Source organism: Acromyrmex echinatior, chromosome 10 (assembly GCF_024713525.1).
Source record: "Acromyrmex echinatior isolate Ae372 chromosome 10, ASM2471352v2, whole genome shotgun sequence".
Taxonomy (NCBI): domain Eukaryota; kingdom Metazoa; phylum Arthropoda; class Insecta; order Hymenoptera; family Formicidae; genus Acromyrmex; species Acromyrmex echinatior.
The window spans coordinates 9,798,943-9,819,679 of record NC_141861.1 but is presented as its reverse complement, the minus strand read 5'-3'; the positions used below and the strand labels follow the sequence as shown (position 1 = coordinate 9,819,679).

The following is a 20,737-nucleotide window of genomic DNA, read 5'->3' as shown; positions in this document are numbered from 1 at the left end:
AATAAGTCTATTTTTAACATTTAAACAAAGTCATGAATGCAATGAAAATAATATCATCGCAATGTCAACAAAAATAATAAATGCGTTTTTCGTATTGCAATATTTGCATATAATGATAACAGTGCAACCTCATTACAACGAGGACTGACGTGGTGAAATTTCCCTTATAATGAAAGTTGAGAAATCTTCCATCGCGATGTAATGTATATCTTTACATTGCTAATTTAATATGTGTTGACACATATTAATATGTGTCGATAAACGCGCTTAATTTAAAGATTATTTGACTTTATTTATTTGTATACAAATATCTTATCTGAAACGCACGTATACTACAAAGTATTTCTTATTTTATGTATGTGTGTGTGTGTATGTATATAATTACAAATTAATTGAGTATCTTTGTATTTTTAAATGCACGTTTAAAATGTTCCACATAATCTATATTAATATTAATATATATTGATATTAATAAATAATATTAAAAGTTACAATAAAAATTAAATAACTTTAAATTAAGCATTATTGATGTATTAATATATCAAATCAGTAATGTAACGATACACATTAATATTAATATATATATATTAATTTAAAATTAATGTAAATGCAATTATGCAAACGAAATTACGAAATCTTTTTTTACTTGCAAAGTAGTAGGGAACTTAAAAATCAAGGAATAAGAATTAACACATAAAGTAAACATACTTTTAGTGTATAATATACATTCTCTGTATTCTAATATTCTGGCAATAAATTTCTGTTTACATTTATCTAAACAGAACGTCCTATCTCATATAATAACTTGCATCTATGCTTGTGTTTCGATATTTAACCGCATTCCTAAAATACATAAATATATCAGACTTTCTGAAGATAAATTACAAACTATATGACAAATAAATAAATAAATAAATAATAAATAAAGTACGGCCAAAATTCGTGCAACGTGAAATCTGTATAATATAGGATATCCTCTTCTATCGCATTAATCATTTCTGAGTCCTTTTGGAATCGATTTTTCCTTAGCGAAAATATTCGAGAGAAATATCGTTAATTGTAATTTTTTTATCTTTAACACGTAAAAAAACACGTAGAATCAATTAAAATACATTAATCGAATATAATTTTCATGTTTTTTTACAGTTTGTCAGAAGCTTCTTATTCTTAATTGTTACTTGAGAAATTATTGATGCCTTGATATTTCTCTTGAGAAAAAAATTAATTCCAAATTGACTGAGTGATCTGTCAAAAAAAGTAACGTAGTGCAAGTGGGACACCATGCATGCGTTTTCAACGTTACTTTCCCTCGCAAGTATGTAAAAAAAATGATTTATTAATATGATTAAGAAATCTGTCGAAATCATATCGCGCAGCTTTCGCGACTCGACAGACGTATACTCCATAAAAGACGACACGCATCACATTTCATTCGATCTTCAATGAAGATCCCTCGTGGATCGATTCTCATTAGTGGTTACTGGTGGTTTGAGTCGGACCAAAGAGCGGCAGGAGTTGTATGTAGTTTAAGCTGCAGGTGAAACAGGCGGCGGTCGAAGCATTGACCTGGTGGCCGAGGAAAGTTTCTGCGACACCAAATGCGCGATATGCGACGATCTCTTCCACACAAACTCCCGCGTTCGGTCATGATCGTCTTGGCTTTCCACTCGAACCTGATTTAAAAAAAAAAAGGAAGAAATAAATATTCGGTTTATTGAACACGAACATGAATACAAAGTAAGCTTTAAGCAAATGGAGTAGTCGTTACTTATTGCTGTTCTATAACTGTTTCGTCAACTTGTTATGTCAATCTTCGTTTCAAATCTGAGATAGAATTTCATGTCGAATTGTAACAATCGTAATATACATTAAATTAATAAATACAATATAATTTAGGAAAATTGAATTTCTCTCTTTAAAAGATATTTATCTGCTATGCGAAATACAGTGAGGGCAAAAAGTATTTATACAATTATTATAAATACATTCTAATATAAACCAAAGAGAGAGAGAGAGAGAGAGAGAGAGAGAGAGAGAGAGAGAGAGGTTTCTATATTTTTAGATTTTTAATATATTCTAAAAACTTCTTAAATTTGCATGAATAATTTAATATTTAATTGTAACTTAAAACATCAATTATGTATTAATAAAAACAATCAATAAAATCAAGAGAAATCAAGAAAGAAGTTTTTAAGGAATTTAGCCGATATGATCGAACATATGACACAAAATCATTTACTCATTGACTTGACGTTCCAGTTCCGTGATATTCACGCGTTGCTATAACTGTTTTTCCCCTCTGTCGACGTACCTGTTTAGGTTGCAAAACTCGAATAGAATGCAACGTCGCCGCACCGCCGTGCAACACACGGAGGCTCAGCTTGCCAGACATCTCGGCTGTAGTAGCGGTCGCACTCCTCAGCTCCTTTTTCGCGGCCCTGCCAAACTCTTTCTCGACCTTCAGCACCAGCGGTCCCAGGCTGAACTTAGTCTTAATTGTCGTGTGATCACTCATCATGTTCACCGATACGTCGCCCGTCCTCTGCAAGGAGGCCAATCCATACAGAGTGGCTCTCGCTTTTGGTCTGCTCTTAGACTTGGTCTAAAAATCACAAGGAAAAACTCATTGTATACTCATTTTTGTTTATATCGAACAATTGTGTCATTCTTAAATCTATTTAGATTCAAATCCAGATTTTTAATTACCTTATTCTTATTGCTGCTTTGATTTTTCGTCTTATTTTTCGTTCGTTTGCGATTTTTGTTAAAGTTCTTATTGTTCTTATTCGTCATACGTCTATTATTAGCTCTCATTTCTGCACGAGATTCCAATGAAATCGGTTCTTTTTCCGTTTCGTTTGTTTGTGGTACAGATTCAATGGTCTGCGTGACTTTCTGGAAATATAAATAATACATATATACTGCGTGACTTTCTTTCTAATGTACTAACATATTAAGATGCATAGAATTCCCGAATTTATAGACAAATATTTTACAGATGAAGACATGATTTTTCTTTAAACTTAATTTTTATTTTTAATAAGATTTCAAAATTCTATCAGTTATTTTATTCTTTTAAGTCTCTAAATAAAGTTTTGTTATTTAATTAGATTCCTTAAAAATTTAGTTGGTGAAGTTTTTCATTTTTAGTAAACTATTAATGTCTCGATATTATCATTAAATTCAATATTATAAATTTGATATTTTGCAATAACATAAATTATTTGAATCACACATACACACACACACACACACACACACACACACACACACACACAAAAGAATGCTTAGAATCATACCTCGATATTATTTTCATTGTCACTCTTTTCAGTGACAGCGGACGTGTCGATCGGCCTTGAGGCGCTCTTCTTGGTACCATTTTTAGTGCCTTTCTTCTTAGTCTTGTTTTTGTTCTTCTTGGAGCTTGAATTTGAATTCGTTAATTTCACAGTCACCGGTTCATAATTGGTCCGCAGAATATTGTTGATCTTGCCGAGAATATTGTCGACGAACCGATTATATTTTGCTACATAAATCGCTGGCACGTGACCACTCGAATCGGAGTCCATGGCACCTAGACCGTTAATAGAAATTGTATCAGTCAATTTCTATACTTTTCTATACTTTTCCGGATATTCTTTGCGAAAGTTCGTATGGAAATGCTATCTTTAACATTAGAACAGATATTTGTATTCTGAAATTATTCATGAAATTGCGACACTTTACCACACATGAAGTATGTATTATTTTTTTTATTTAAAATAATTAACTATTTATAATTAACTATCTTACAAGTTTTTGACTAATCGGTGGCTATGATCAAATGACTGATTATGGATCAGTACAAATTTTATATACATATTGTAACAGATGCTGCTGTTGTATGTGAATGTATTACGATCATTAATTGTATAATTAAAAAAATTTTGTGCTACACCATCACCGCTACCAGTCTAAGCATTATGACTTGATAATCTCTACTCTTCTTCAAAAGCCATCAGTTTACAAATAACGAATCCTCATCAAAATCGCTCGTTATGAATCCGGAGATCGAAGGATTCTATAAAAATGTCCGATTCGAGGTAAACAGAAAGGAAGAAAGAGTGGCTTTAGGAATGCGCCCCGATTGCGTCCTTGAGACCACTTTTCGTGAGGTCATTTCGTCTCGTCCGGGTCATCGACCAGGGTGAGACCGTGCCCGACGTTGCCTTCCGGAGCTCGGCGTACCGTCTCTGGGTTTTAATGAAGGGAAACGCATTCCTCTCCCCGCTGGTTACCTTGGAAGGAAGTCGGCGTTTGCTGATCGAGGAGGAGCCTACTTATTTAAAGCGACGACAATGTTAACGGTATATCGGAATCCTTCGGCGCGGCCAAACTGGTCCCCGATCTAGGCCATGACCTCCTTTTTCGCTACATAACTCACCTACAGACCTATCTAGCCGCGCAGGTCCATCCAACTGCTGCCTACCTAAAAACTCTCCCCCGGTCGTTGCACCTCCTGCAGCACGTAAGCACGACTTTCTTTCGGACGTCACGATGCCGTGCCACGCCGCGATGAAAATCTCATGCCACGGGCAATATTATCAAGGCCGTCTACTTCTGGCACAGACGGAGGCATTGAATGCCGAGGTCTTGGTCGAAGCTCGATCGGAGCCTCTCAATAATATGTACATACGTGATAATACCTCCTCTGTATTCTCGAGAATCTTATTTGGTGTACTGTAGAGGAATCCTTTACAACGCGACTGACCCAAATAAATTTTCTTCAAGACGCATTTTATGGTTTCAAAACAAAAATAACTCGATACCATAAAACGTTTGACATACACACGTGATTCAAATTTGATCTTTATAGACTAAATGCTTATTAAAATATTAATAAAAAATTTAGCAGAACCAAATAATATATTATATGAGACACAATGATGATTTTTATTTAAATTTACTCTCTTTAGATAATAAACTCTTTAATTAAATACGAGAACACACGAAATATTACATCTTCAAAAATGTGATTACTCAACATATTCATCATTTTGTTATATTTATTAAAAGATAAAAGTAAATGGTATTTCTTACATGAATCATGATTATGATTTTGATCTTTATTTTTTATCTAATTCTTTATTCTTTATCTAGACCTTTTCCGATTCTTTTCATATTTCTTTTTATGCATACTATTAATATTTTTTCAAGTAACTAATTTAAATATTGAAGCAATAATAGTTTGCTGCAGTAATTGTTCAAAACAAAAGATATCAACTCTCATATCAAGAGCATATTTTACCTTACATATTTACAACAATTATTCAAGCGACAATGTAATATTTCATCCATTGCAAATATTCCAGAAAAGGAGTCGACATCATTAATTTAGTGTAAGACATAAACAGATTATTGTCTTCAATCATCTCACCTTTGAGGAACGAAACAGGTCAGTCGTATGCATGCCCACGTATGCATGTATAAAAGCACACGGAAAAAGATTAAGAGCGATCATATATTAAATCACGATGTAGGCATATATATGTCACGTGACAGATACCGAAGGACATCGTCTTCGTAACTTCGACTATGGGTCAGGGTCGCAGTCGGAGGCTCTTCCGATACATCGCTTACGCGTTCTCCGGGTCGGTGACCTCGTTTCTTTTTCGACCGGCTACTCCCGGTGAAAGCCGGGAAAAAATTTCAATGCGGTCACACCTTTGTTGGATTTAACCCAGCACTCATGTAGAAAGTTAATTGGATGTGGCGCGCGACGGTTAATTAAGAATCTCCGTTCATAAACTGATGGCGGCGATTTGTTTGATAAGCATCAAGTCGAACAGTTTTGTTCCTTCCTCTTTAGTCTTACCCGAAGTTAATCGAAGACTAAATACATACCAAAATGATATTTGCGATTGATGATACAATACAAATGTCCAGAAATGTTTAAATTGTAAGCGCACAGTATCGTCTATGTAATAAGAACTAGTGAAAGATAGAAAAATTAAAGTAGAACTACTAAAGATATAGTCAATATACATAGGACAAATCACAAAAGCAAACTATATATGTATATAAGGAAATCACAAAAGCAATCTATTTAAGATAGAATCTAGGAAGAGATCTGCGAATGACAAAAAGAAAAGCGCTATAATAAAAAAAAAGACATTTGCAGAGTGTGCCGTTGGATCAAATCTTTTCGTTTGGTTATCAGCTACTTTTTTTATCAACTACTAGTTAGTTACCAACTACTAACTACTAATTTTACTATCTACTTGGGGGTATAAAGGTACAGAAGGAACGTATATTAAGGAACATGGAGGACGAATGGAAGAATGTCGTGCTACTGTCCAGGTACACGTTGTTGCAGTCGATCGTCCAAAACCGTCCACCAAACACGCAATTATCTCTACTGGCAGAAAATACAGCTGAAGCGACAGTAGGTATGAGCAGCTATATAATGGTCGAGAAACGAGTGACAAGAAAAAAAAGCGAGTGAGGTCGAATCGATACAAGATATCAGAAAAAGAGAAATGTGCCGCTATCTATCGAATGAATTTAAATAACCAGACGGGTTATTTCACGTCACGTCACAAGAAGACGGAGAACACGCCCTTTTCTCAGCCGGGGATCGAGATCGATAATAATTTCATCGAGAAAATATAAATTTCGATACGCGAAAGTTCAACTCTACGTTCATCTGCGACGGTCATTCGATTTTCCCTGCGTTTGTGGTATCGAAAGTTGATCTGAATCGAAATTATCCTAATCTTCAGCTTTGAGCGAAAGAGATTTCGCGATTTGAAATTTGCCAAAGGAAGGAAAACAGAGAGAATTCATCCTCCTGGATCACGCGAATCGCGAGTGTATCTGGACACAAACGACTAATTCGATGCAACTGGACAATGGTGAATAAAATAAATAAACGGTACACATAGCTTTGTAAAAATAATAAATTATTTGTATTTTGTAATCCAGAACGGACAATGTCTCTGTACAAGTCTTGGTCTAGAGTAGAGAAACATCGTAAACAAACAACATATCTCTCGATTCGCGCGGAGCAATTGACATCGTCATTGACTGTGCTTAATCTGGCAAGTGATAGGCAACTATCACTTAATAGAAATGCAATATAAAATATAAATTTATATAATATAAAACAATTTTAAAATTACACATATTTACACTAAAGGACATTGATGATAGGTTTGACTCACCTGCCAGATTAAACATCTTATTGCTAATTCGACAGAGCAGAGACAGGACGAGATCAATTTCTCGTTCTGTTTTTTTTTCTTAATTGGACGATTTCGATGTCTCTTGATCTTATAAACGAGACTATATGATATTTCTAGATCTCTCTTTCTATCTTTCTCTCTCATGCACGCGCATTCCCCATCCGTTCTCTTCCTTTCTAGTGTTCTCTCTTTCTTTTTTATCACATTTATCACATTTTTTATCTCATTCTGATAGCAAGATGGATCATGAATGTTGGAAAAAGGAAGGAAACACGTGACATGAGGTCACCAAACCAAAGGATTTTAATGCTACTCCATGCAACACGAGGATTTAGAAGATACTGAAAGGTACTAAAAGACGCAGTCTAAAAAATTTCTGAAAAAATTTGAACGCCTAAAAAATTAGCACATATCTTAGATAAAATATTTTAAAAAATGTTTAAAAGATCAGAGAGAAACCAAAGGACTATAAAGAGCCCAGACGTGTCAGTCTATATGATGCGATGCGACGTGCGATAAAACTTTAAATAGAGATATTCCCGTTAATAAATATAATAAATAACTAACGCTTGAAACAATTGTTTAGTGTACAAAACTGAAAATTTTTGCTCGCGCGAAATTTGTTAGCGCGAACTTTCTATCATTCATTAAATTATTGAGAAAAAAATTTCTCAATCTGATCGAGAAACTGTCACGTGTAATATATAATGTAAAAAATTTCTTTTCGTTCTTCTTTCTTTTTTTATCACAAATTAAAAAATGTTGTGAATATTTACGTTAAAAAAAGGAATTGTATAAATTAAATTATATAAATTTAAAAAATTGAAGAAAAATGATATACACATAAATTATATAAATAAATATTGTAGATTTATTTACTAATAAAATAATCTCGATACTAGAAATTTATTAAATTTCTAAACACATAAATAATAATTTTTTCACAATGTTTAATTTAAATCAACTTGAAAAATTAAAAATAATATCAATTTACAATAAATATTAAAATTAATATTTATATTACTCATTGCTATGTGCAAGATATAAAAAGATAACAAAATATGTTTTTAATTTTAAAAAACAACATCAAAAGAGAAACAAGATCGATCAGTACATATAGTACTTTCTTTCACTTTTGTAGAGCTTCGTTTCATTCACAATTTTGTTCTGAAAAATCTCACAAAGGCGCGATCGTTACGTTTAAAAGAGATATAAAACACGCTTTTGAAGGAGATATGCAAACGAAATGAAATGAATAAAATAAATTCCACGAGCGAGCTTCGCGATCGGGCGTCATCCTAATAATCGATCTCGTAAGACTGACATGAAAACGCTCGATGGAATCGATCAGTTGACAGACAGTCAACATGATACGATGTACAACAACTTTTATGAAACTTCTAAGAAATTTTCGTGCCAAAAGTCAAATGACTCGGCGGCAAAGACAACGCGTGAGGTCAAAGGATCCACGTTGCACTTATCACCCGATTTTCATAGTAACTCGGTCTAAAAGCTCTTCAATGCGGAGATGGAAGAAGAAGAAGAAGAAGAAGAAGAAGAAGAAGAAGAAGAAGAAGAAGGTGAAGAAGAGGAAGAGATCGATCGTACGATCGATTTGCCCGACTTGCGAGGGTGCTTGACGTTATGTTTCTTGGCCTTCTTGCCCTTGAACTCACGTGCATGCCTAGCGTCAGCGATGTCGGTGATATCATCCACATCGTCGTCGTCATCATCGTCGTCATCATCATCATCATCGTCATCGTCGTCGTCGTCATCATCATCGTCCGTAATATCTAGATCTACATCGTCGTCGTCATCATCGTCATCATCATCGTCCTCGCTAGTCGGAGCAGCCGCTACAACGCTGGGAACGGCCTGGACTACCGGATTCGAGACAGACTCGGCACCTTCGAACGTCGTCTCGTGAATGTTGGATGCAGCCTGGCTCTCGGCAGCGTCACCCGCCTCATCCTCGTAGCTGCCGGCATCATCCTCGGCCGTTTCACTTGACGCGACATCCTCCGCAGCTTCCTCGCTGGCCTGATTCAAATCAGCCGCCACGGCAAGCGGCACCTGTGGCGAATTGACGGGGGTAGGTGGAGGTGTTACGGCGGAAGGAACAGGTGCCGGTGAAGCTTCGTCCTCGTCATCATCATCATCTTCCTCTCCTGCAAGTTGACAGAGATACATTATAGATGAAAATATATTTTTTTTTTATTAACAATGATATTAATAGATCGAGCGAGAATAATATTCTCTATCGAGAAGAATTTTCCCGAGTTAATAAAAAATGCAATAAGTGCTGAGAAAAAACGAGTACAACTTCATTAAAACATTGCAAAATTATACTACAAAGTACACGGGTAACAATTAATTTTATTATCTCTTATAAGTTCACGCATTCATGATTTTAACGCACTCTGCATAAGAGACAGCCGGGGAATCGAGAGAACTCAGATTATCTTTTGGTATTCAGGTCAATGCGAAGAAGTAGCGCGTAGAAATTTTTTTCAGAACCGAGATCGCTGTCGATTTATGTTAATTTGGACGAGTCAAAGTACCCTGTACCGTTACTATGCGCGAGCATATGTGAGCGAGAAAGAGAGATTCTCAGGCAATACGAAGCTTCGCGTTTACATAACGGTTTGTGTCAGTTTGCAATATTTTCTATTGTCTGAGATTCGAAGAAAAGAAAGAATCGATTCATTGTTCAGCTCTCAGAAAGCAAGTTATTACAGTTTAGATGTGATTTATTGTTCAATACAGGAGAAATCAAACTGTTTATAAATACATTATTGACAACTAGATAATTGTATAGTCACCTAAAAGGTTGCAACATTTTTTTTAAATAGGTTTCGGAATGCAGCCTCATCAAGCGGTTGGTTCTTATTTGTTGATCTATGAATAAGAACCAATCACTTGGTGAGTTGTATTGCGAAAAAAAAAGTGTCGCTAGGTGACTATATATTTAGGAAAATTTTATCAAATAATGTGATACTAAATACTTATTTAGTATCAAATTTTTGTTATTTTCCGTTATCTTCCTATCCGTTATATTCCATTTTTTTATGTATGTAAGAGCTAATAATCTATTTAACTAAATTGCTATTTGAATATCAAGTTTATCTAACGGTAGGCTTGTTAATGAACATATTAATTAAATAAGAAGTACTGCCAAATTAAGAATATCTATATTTGCGAATCTTCAACTTACCATTTTGAATTTACTTTACTTCGTATTTCTTTATCTTCAATTATTTAAGCCATAAATTTACACTCTTTTCAAATGCATTTTTTACTTTTGTTAAGATTATTCAATTAGAAAAATATTGCGGCTAATATTGAAGAACAATGCAGTCGTGATTCCTTACCTCCAAGTATGTCTTCAATGAAACGCTCCAAATAATCACCGTCATCATCGTCATCGTCGTCGTCGTCATCGTCGTCGTCATCATCGTCATCATCATCATCATCATCGGTGATATCTATATCGACGTCGTCGTCATCGTCGTCGTCGTCGTCATCATCATCATCGGTGGCGGCTGGCGCCGCAGGCGCTTGCCTGCCGGTCGCAACGACATTCTGCGTTGACAACACCTTGTTGTCAGCAATCTTAGGCACCGGCGAGGCGAGTGCTCCTATCGCCAGACAGCACAGCAACGTCAGGACTGCTGCTAGTCTCATGGCTCTGCAAAAGGAAGTAGACGAAGGAAATAGAATTACTTATCATTTTTAGCGAACAGATGTTATTTATAAATATGAAAAATAAATAAGGAGAAGTACACTGGCAATGAGAGTCAAGCGCGGTAATTGGAGCGCGACAAAATTATTATTTATTCATATTAATAATTAATTATTAATAATTAATTATTATTTAATCAAGTAACAAACGTTTCGGCATCATTCCGAGCCATCATGGATACGTTACTTGTACATGTGACTATTGTCACTCGAGCTCCACTTAAGTATGATCATCTTTTTCAACATTTTAGAATCGAAAATAACAAATAACGCAAAATAAGAATTGCACGATGGATTTTTGCGCAAATAAAATTTAAAAATTAGATATTTTCATTTTTACATTTTTATTTACACAAAAATCACTTCTATCCAGCTCTTAAATAACTGTTTTTAGAAACGACAATACTACTAGATAGAATTGATTAGATCCTATTTTCTCTTTTTCTTGTAATAATCCTTTTGTCTGTATTATTAAAAAAATACAAAAAGTGCGACCCGATCTGGGATATCCTAGACGTTACTCAAAGTAACCGAGAAATTGACAGGAGGACGTCGGCGATGATAATTCGCTCGTGTTACCCGTTATGGACGACACGTGCGACTCGTTAGAACGTTATTCTAGGCACGATCAGTGCGGGATACGGTAACCCGAGCTATATACAAGTTAACCGTAAGGAATCGTGTCTTTTTCTATCAGTAGAAGAAATACTTTCCGTGCCCAGACCGGCGATCAATCGCATGGGTTGCCGATCGCGGAATAGACAGTTCCCATAGTGACTGCGTTTCATAAAGCGCATGATGCACATGATGTGTCATTTTATCCTTGTTGTTTTATCCTATGTCAAACAAGGATAATACATTATGCCTCTTTATGGAACACAGCCAGTATCTCATAACATTCCTATGCGTATGTTTTCAACTTTCGGAGCACGAGCACGCGAAACATCGCGAGACGAGATTTACGAGCTGCATTACAATACACCGGATGTCTTGATTGTAAGAGAATAATATTACGGATAGAATAACAACAGTGGTTGATGACATCTTCGTGTATCTTTTTACAATCATTTCACGATTGAATATGGAAAGAAGAATTGGAAGAAGGGAGAGATTGAAATAAGATAAACGTAAGTGAAGAATATTATGATGCGCGTCGACAAAGAATACAAAGTTACGAACAATGCAGAAATCAATTCTTTACGAAATACTAACATAAAAGATTCATCTTATCGCGATTTTTGAATGATCTTTTTTGCAAAAATTGTGAGACATTGATGTCAATAAAAATATATGTGAAGAGAATTTTTAAAAGCTGTTACACAAAAGGATAATTAAACTGGAAATTAAGTAAATTTTTCCCCTTTTTAACAAACTATCAATAATAAATTAATAGGAAGTAAATAAATAAAAGATTAATAAGAAGAATGATCATAAATACACTTTTAATTTCTACTAAAAATTAAAAAAACTTTTTTTCTACTAATTCTTTAATTGAAAGTAATATATAAATAACTTTTTCGTTATATCTTCAGTTTTAAAAAGAGTAATCAAATAATTTTGTGTTACCTTTCATTAAAAAAGGTAAAAAGATCTTACATTAGCTTCATACAGACTTCGCGAGTCGATAGCAACTGCGTCGGTACCCGGAAGTAACTCTGCGACAAATTGGAATCAGAAGAGACTCAACCGGATGAGGAACCAAGAACCAAGTTCACACGAGTCCTTCGGACGCGAATACGTCACACGAAGAATACCGGCTAGCTCACTGTATTAGCGACGCACACAGTATCACTTAGCCCTCAGGGAAATGTTGCCTTCGATTAACTCGATCGAGCGGCGGGAGAACGAGGAAGAGGATGGGGCACCAACGCGGAGTCGGTCAAGGTCGTTCGAAGGTTCCAGTTACCGGAAATCGTTCTCCATTCCAATTCAGTTCGATGACTTCTGAAGGGTGGTAAGCACTTTGTTCTCCACTTTACTGTATCCAGTATCCCTTGAGAACTCACCTCTCTGTCTTTCTTCCTCTCTCTTTTTCTCTACTCTTCCTTTTCCACGTCTTCTTCGAGGTAGACGATTGACGATCGACGATGACACGCGTATACGTCCCGGTTCTTCCACCGATCGATCCACCGAGCGGTCCGGTGAGAGTGTTAAAACAGACGAGGCGGTCGCGATGCGATCCTTTTATACCGATCCATACCTCCACCTCTTACATACTCCTTCGTCGTCCTCCTTCTCGTCGTTGTCGTGTTCTTCCTTGCGTTTCATTCGCACCTACCTACCTACCTACCTACCTACCTTCTGTTTTCCACGTGGCCCGATCGAGCGTTTTCTCCCTTTCTGAGATATGCCTGAGCAAATTATACACATAAATATTTTACACTAAAATCATTATAAATCTTATAGTATTGTCATTCACCCGATAGCTCCGAAAGTTTTCAGATACATCTCAAAAATATTTCAACTGAAATGTAAAACATTTCATAAAAATTGCGAAATATGTCTGCAATATTTTTGAGACAACTCTGGAATAGCAAAATGTCCGCGATTCTTGCACATACATGAAACCTTGTTGAAGAAATATTACAGAAAAAAATCTGTAATCTTTTTGAAATATTACCAAAAAGGTATCAGCTATTTTTAGTACTAAAAATGATATTTAAATATACATATATTTGATTTAAATATTGTTTAAGTATCAATTAAACATACCTATATTTAAATATCATTTCTGAAGTATTTAAAATTTATTAAGAGTTTTGAAATCTATTTACAGAATTTATTGAAATAAATTTAAAATATTTCTCAAAAATGATTGTGCCAACTATTTTGATTAATTAATCACATTATATTTATAAAACACATATACGTAATCATTATTAAAAAAATCACACAGCTGCAGTTTCCACACAATATTATTATTCATATACAAAAGTTTTTCGCAATTAAAGTAGAACAAATCACAATATCAAAATGACATAAACTGAATCATGATTGATAAAAAAATAACTTTTAGTAAACATTTTGAAGCCATTTTAACATCATGATGCTTTATTATTCTGTTTAAATATGTTTTTTAATTTATTGCGTATGATTGATTTTACAAACATTTCTGTTAAAACATTTCATATTGTAGAATCCTTTCAGAAATGTTATATGAGATGTAAAAAATTAAAACATTTCTGAAAATATTCCACAATAATCGGTGCTGTATGGGTATCTACTGACAAAAAAAAGACAGAGAAAGAGAGCGAGAGAGAGACAAAGACAGAGAGAAGAGAAATACATAGGCAGCTCTTATGTACATTTTCTTTTATTATTAGCATATGTGTTTCTCACTAACTCCTACTTTCCATAATATCCATTAATATATACATATATATCTGATTCTATCCTATTTTTTTATATAATTATTATTTCTCTCATCATAAGTTAAACTTTATTTTTAGTGCAGCTACGTTAACTTAGCAATAAAAAAAAGATACTCTTAAGTCTTAAAAAAGTTAATATTTTAATGTTTCAAAACTTTTAGAATTTTTAAGAATTTTTTAATTTATTAAAATTATATATATATATATATATATAATTGTTATAATTGTTTTATATATATATATATATATATACATATATATATATATATATATATATATATACATATATATATATATTATATATATATATATATATAAACTTTCTGATTTTTAAGATTATGTGAGTAGGCATTATTTGAAGTAAAAGTCTGCGATAACTATAATTGCATGAGAACATATTGAGAGAAAGAGTATTAAATGCTCTATCTTAAAACAGATCTGAGATAAATCAAGCTCGCATTAAAAGATCATTGTCACTCTCGTTTCTTCTGGCAAAATGTTTTAATACTTCATTTGATGATGCTGCTTATTCGATGTGCTACTTTCATGATAAATAATACATTACTCAAACCGACACTAGATGTTTCGTTCGATCTTGAAGCGGCTAATTAGCAGCAGTTGCTTCGCATATGGATGATTGGCGTTGTTTAATGCGAATGATCGCAAATATAAAATGATTACACTGATTAATTGAACAATTTTGTGTGTCATATCCATTGAAAAGAACTTTCTTATGATGATTTGAATAAGTGTTCAATGTCAAGTTGACAATCTAGAAATACAAGTCGAGTGGTGACTAGTCACGAAAATAAGATGGACAATTAACTTAAAGAACGTTTGTTAAAAATATTAAAATTTATATTTTTCAAGAAATAATATTTATAAAAAATATTAATTATATGATTATAATAATATTTTTTTCTGTTTTATCCAGATTTATAATTACTTGTCTCGATTAGTTACCTGTATTTTCTATATCCCATAATTTGTATATAACTTTGATATTTTATATGTATAAATGACATTTTGCAATTAATAAGATAGACTTCACATAAACTAATAAATCCATTCAACGATATAGAACAGAGAGCGAGAGTAGACTCGTAAACTCTTCTCTTCTTTGAGAAGATTTCATTTGCTGCTAAAGTTTTAATCTGCATATATTTAATATTCATGATCTATATAATTCCATGATCTATATAAATTTTAGAAAGTGATCTAAAATCTCTAAATCTCTTGAAAAAATGAGATTACTAAACCATAAACATTTATAACTATCAGGATCATGTCTGCTTATATCTCGTAAAATGTCTTATCTGTATCTTTTATTGTATTATACTTGCTGTAAAAAATTCTCATATTTTTATAAATATTTTTTACAAATCCAGCGTGTAAATTTAAATTTTAAGTACAGAAATAGTGCTCGATCGATTTCCACGATGTGCTTTTTGTTAATCGGACGATAATCAACATATTCAACCATATTATAAAAAAAAAACTTTGATCCTGACTAACATTAAGGACTAAAACAAGAATTACAGAAATGAAACGTTCGCTTCGAGAACGAGGAGCGAAAGCAACGCGCTCGATCGTCATCGGACCGGTCGATCGTCTAACTGTAAATACCGAGCAACTTCTTCCTGTGGATGGCATAGTAGTAGCTACTGATGGATCGATCATACACCATCAGCATCCGCTCTGTCTAATGCCCGAAGCGACGACGCTGGATTTTTATTCGACACATACCCGTTTGTGGAACGCTGGACGATTTCACGCCTCGAGACAGTCGAGATTACTCCCGATGCTCTTTGTAGATCTAATACAGATGGTTTTCTTGGAGTGTTTATCATATTATATTTCATCTGCGGATTGGAAATATTTCGATAACTTTCAATGCTGGACATTTATAGAAAAAGATTTTATTAGGATATACAGAAAAATATTTTCTATCTATTTTCCTTTATTTGATTCTTCATTTGATAATCTTTGTTAATACCGAACTATTGTCTCTTCTAGTGTCATCACGATAAGTGATGAGAATTTATAAAAGTCAGACAATAATAGAGCGCAATTACACTCGAACAACATAGATCGATCTATAAGACGAACAATAATGATGTCCGATAAACTCACAATCAAGTTAATTGTGATAGCATCGCACATCGAATGACATCGATTAGCTGCAATAAGATTAATTTCAAGATCATTATGTAACTATGACACTGTAATTGTTCTTTTCATACATTTTTAAAGTACTTCTAACATTTAAGCAATCTCAAAAAACGATTGCATGTATCGCACAATATTATAATACATTTTTATGTACATTTATTAATCCTTAATCGGTATTCCGAAATTTTCTTAAATGACATTTATATGATATAAACTTTAAATTAATATATCTTTGCTTTAAGTTAACGTAATTAAATAAATTTTTTCATTTGGTAAGTCAAAATCCAAAGAATGATTATCGTAATTTATATCTAAAATTATGTAAGTCATAAAAAATATTTAAACAATTATAAAAAATATGTAAATAATTTTTTATAGCATAATTGAAAAAAATGTTTGCATTTATTGAACTCATCAATATTGATTAAGATTAGCTACCTTTTTTTGAGTAAATTGTTATATTTATTTAAATATCTCAATAAAAGTACAGGACTCTCAGTATCATGTAATAATAAACGAATAGGGAATTCAAAGGGCAAATGAAATTCAATGTATAAAAGCTTTTTTTTTTAATAACGAATATAATTACTTACGAATATAATTAATTACGACCACATAATTGTACAAAAACGCAGTAGGTAATTTCGTACGTTTTATATAACTTTTGTATACTTGAAAAAAGCTCAACTCTGCAGCTGAAACATGTAATGTAATGCGTTCTCATTAAATATTCATTCGTAAGAAAATATATACAACAAATTTTCAATTTTTGTATAATTATGTAGTCATAATAAGTAATTAAACTCATTATTAAAAAAAAAATAATTTATACATTGACTTATTCGTCCTTTGAATTCTCTATTTGTTTATCATATAAATATCTCACTAACAGTTAAAATTTAAAGTAAATCCAAAGCCAGATATTTATTGATATTTGAAAGTATTTATCTTCGAGTACAATTTTAATAATAAAAATCAAATTGAAAACTCATTCAATGAAAGACTTCTATTATTGTGAACTGATATCAGAAGAAAAAAAGATGCTCTGATCTGAATTAATATCAAAATATATATCGACAATCATTTAAAATTAAAAAAAAAACCTATTAAAAGAAGTCTGATTCTTTTTTATTGTACATATATCAAATGTATAGAGATAAAATTCTTCTACATATTAGTAAATTTTTGCTGAGGTGAAAGCATATCTGAATCATCAATCAGCACGAAATCCGCCACCAAGATATTTCCCAGATAGTAGTGGGCACGTGAGCAACGACGTCCGGTGCAAATTGCTCGTTCGCGTGGATCATCGAGCTCTCAGACTTGTCGACTCTCCATTCTGGCTGGAATATGGGATTTGGTGTCACAACGAGGCAGAGAAGTAGTCCGCGGCTACGTGAATTAGTAATCAGGATGTGTGTCTCGCGCGAGTGGCAAACGCATTTTCGTATACGCACGCCCGCAAAGAGAGGGCGGAGAACGGGGAAGTGAGACAAGTGAGAGAGTGTGAGAACAGAGAGAGAGAAAGAGAAAGAAAAGATAAAATAAAGAACGAAGTGACGGTACGATTCACACACGCATTCCTCGCACTGTTGTCGTGCCGCAGGAACGCCATTCATTATTCATTGATTCGCGCGCAAGGATTGCAAACAGATACTCGAATTGCTGTCCGAATTCTTCATTTAGAAAAATCGAATTTCCATATCCAGCCTGGTTATATACGCTAATTAAGAATTATGCCTGTATAATAAATAATAAATCCATATATTTCCCTTGTACTTAGATAATTAACATGAATTACATTTGTTCTTACAAATTTTATTGGAACAAGATCTGCAAACCACACAAGCTTCTTAAAATAGGTAATTCAAATACATTCATCCTAAAACCGTCAAATTTTATTCACGGTTTATTAGTGCAGTGTAGTTTGCTCGCACTTTTGTTGTACATGAAAGGCTAAGTAAGGCCTATATTGCTATTCACATTTTCTTACGACTTTAAAAATTTTATCGAAATTTATTTTTTCATTATTTGTACAACATCCTCATCATGCATCACATGTTGTAGTCCTACTCGTTGAGGTGAATATTTCGTACTTGTACCCTAAAAAATAAAATACATAATTTATATATATATATATATATATATATATATATTAGGTCATTTAAAAAGTATCCGCGGTTTTTTGTTCAATTTTTGAATGAAAAAACCGCGGATACTTTTTAAATGACCCAATATATAAATTACGCGCGCGCACACACACACACACACACACACACGCGCGCGCGCGCGCGCGTGCGTATTTAGAAATCTCTATATTATGTTCTTAATTACATTGTTAATTATATCAAAACATAATATATTAATGTACACACATAATATATATATATATATATATATATATATATATATATACATAATTATAGATAATTAGTAACTTACCCACACAAGGGCATATTTAAATTGTTGGGCAAGAGTACGATGAATTGCATGACACACATGCTCTACTGTTACTCCTTTCCTTAATATTAAACCATCATCAAAATCGGGCGGTTGTCCAGGTTTTTTTGTGTATACCCTTATCAAAGATAAGTATTCCCATAGTATTTCCAGCAGAAAATCTAGATTCAACTTCATATTACAACTGAAAAAAAAATTATAAATAGTAAAAGATACTAAAAAAATACAAAGTGTAAAAAAAGTAAAATACTTTTTAATGTTTTAAATCTTACCTAACTACGACACTATTAGGTTGCCTAGCGATTCGATCGACTTCTTCTATGGATATTTGATCTATCTTATTATATACATAAAGGCATGGCAAGTATACTCGATTCGCATTGATAACATCAATCAATTCATCTGCACTATAGTCCTCACGAAATAGCACCTCGGCATTAAAGATTTTATATTCATGTAGAATCATTTGAACTAATTTTTCATCTACTTTTGTCAAAGGACACGTTGAGTTAAAGGCTAACCCACCACCTTTCTTTACTTTAAAATATATATTCGGCTTTTTCTTATTGAGTCTTATCCCAACTGATTCCAATTCTTTTTCTAACAACTGCCGTTGAACGTCTTGCTTGGTTGCATCCAACATCATAAGTACCAAATCCGCCGTTCTAGCTACAGATATAACTTGCCTCCCTCGTCCCTTTCCCTATTCAAAAATACAATTCAAAAAGATTATTTGACATAGTAATGTGTAAGCAATGATTTTGTGAAAGATAATTATGATAATCTGTATAATTTACCTGTGCCGCACCTTCAATTATACCGGGTAAATCTAGCAATTGTATATTGGCACCTTTGTATTCTATAACACCAGGGATACATGTCAGGGTAGTAAATTCATAAGATGCAGCTTCTGATTGAGTGGCAGTCAAAGTACTGAGGAGAGTTGATTTGCCAACTGACGGGAAACCAATTAACGCAACTCTGGCGTCGCCCGATTTCAGCACATCGAAACCTTCGCCCTTTTCAGATTTTTTCGCCGGTTCTAAAAGCTGGGATCTATATTTGGCGAGTTTTGCTTTAAGTAAGCCCAGATGGTACTCGGTAGCTACAATTCAATTTCATGTCATTTGAATCTCTTATCTCTTCCTATCTTTTCACTTAAGTTACATGTCACAGTCGCGATAATATTGAGAAACAAATCGAAAAAGGTAGGTTAAGGGAAGCAACGTGACAACGTCGGCCTAATACTTACCTTTGTTCTTTTGCGTGCGAGCAATCTCCTTCTCAATTTCTGAGATCTTTTCTAATATTCCCATCGCGATGTTAAAATTCGTTCACGACAGTATTTATTACATTTATTGATGAGGAATCAACAAATAACTCCCACTAGCTCGTGCGGCGATAAAAATTTTCAGTGACAACTGGTGACAATTAAATTGACAGTGACAACAGCGCCAATCACATGAGGCTTAAACACAATAGGCACAGGCAACAGAGAATAACAAATCGTCCAATCAGAACTGTGATGTGTAAGTTTGATATTATATTCCAGAGCTCTGATTAGATGGGTCGTTATTCCCTGTTGCCTGTGCCTATTGTGTTTAAACCTTAAAGTTTAAGGCCCTGGGCACAATAGGGTCGGTTTCACCAACTCCAATTAACCTAGACTGCGTTCCGTTTCACGCATGATGCACATGCTGCATTATTTATTCTTAAACGGAGAGTACAGACTCTTGCATAACGCATAATGACACACCAGCGCGATGTTAA

General features: G+C 33.7%; 2 protein-coding genes across 2 annotated transcripts; both read right to left on the bottom strand.

The window, feature by feature from the left end:
- Positions 1 to 85: 85 nt before the first annotated feature.
- LOC105152777 (uncharacterized) lies at positions 86 to 13,216 on the bottom strand. Its single transcript, XM_011067214.2, has 7 exons — positions 12,971 to 13,216; positions 10,595 to 10,911; positions 8,900 to 9,391; positions 3,300 to 3,574; positions 2,707 to 2,895; positions 2,312 to 2,602; positions 86 to 1,673 (listed from the first exon to the last, which is right to left on the bottom strand). The coding sequence occupies exons 2-7, from the start codon at positions 10,905 to 10,907 to the stop codon at positions 1,527 to 1,529; spliced, it is 1,707 nt and encodes a 568-aa protein (XP_011065516.2). The 5' UTR covers positions 10,908 to 10,911; positions 12,971 to 13,216; the 3' UTR covers positions 86 to 1,526.
- A 5,036-nt stretch (positions 13,217 to 18,252) lies between these two features.
- On the bottom strand, positions 18,253 to 20,434 carry LOC105152577 (developmentally-regulated GTP-binding protein 2). The gene is made up of 5 exons (XM_011066950.2): positions 20,220 to 20,434; positions 19,765 to 20,072; positions 19,240 to 19,670; positions 18,950 to 19,151; positions 18,253 to 18,610 (listed from the first exon to the last, which is right to left on the bottom strand). Exons 1-5 carry the CDS (start codon positions 20,281 to 20,283, stop codon positions 18,524 to 18,526), a joined length of 1,092 nt encoding a protein of 363 aa, XP_011065252.1. The 5' UTR covers positions 20,284 to 20,434; the 3' UTR covers positions 18,253 to 18,523.
- Positions 20,435 to 20,737: the final 303 nt, after the last annotated feature.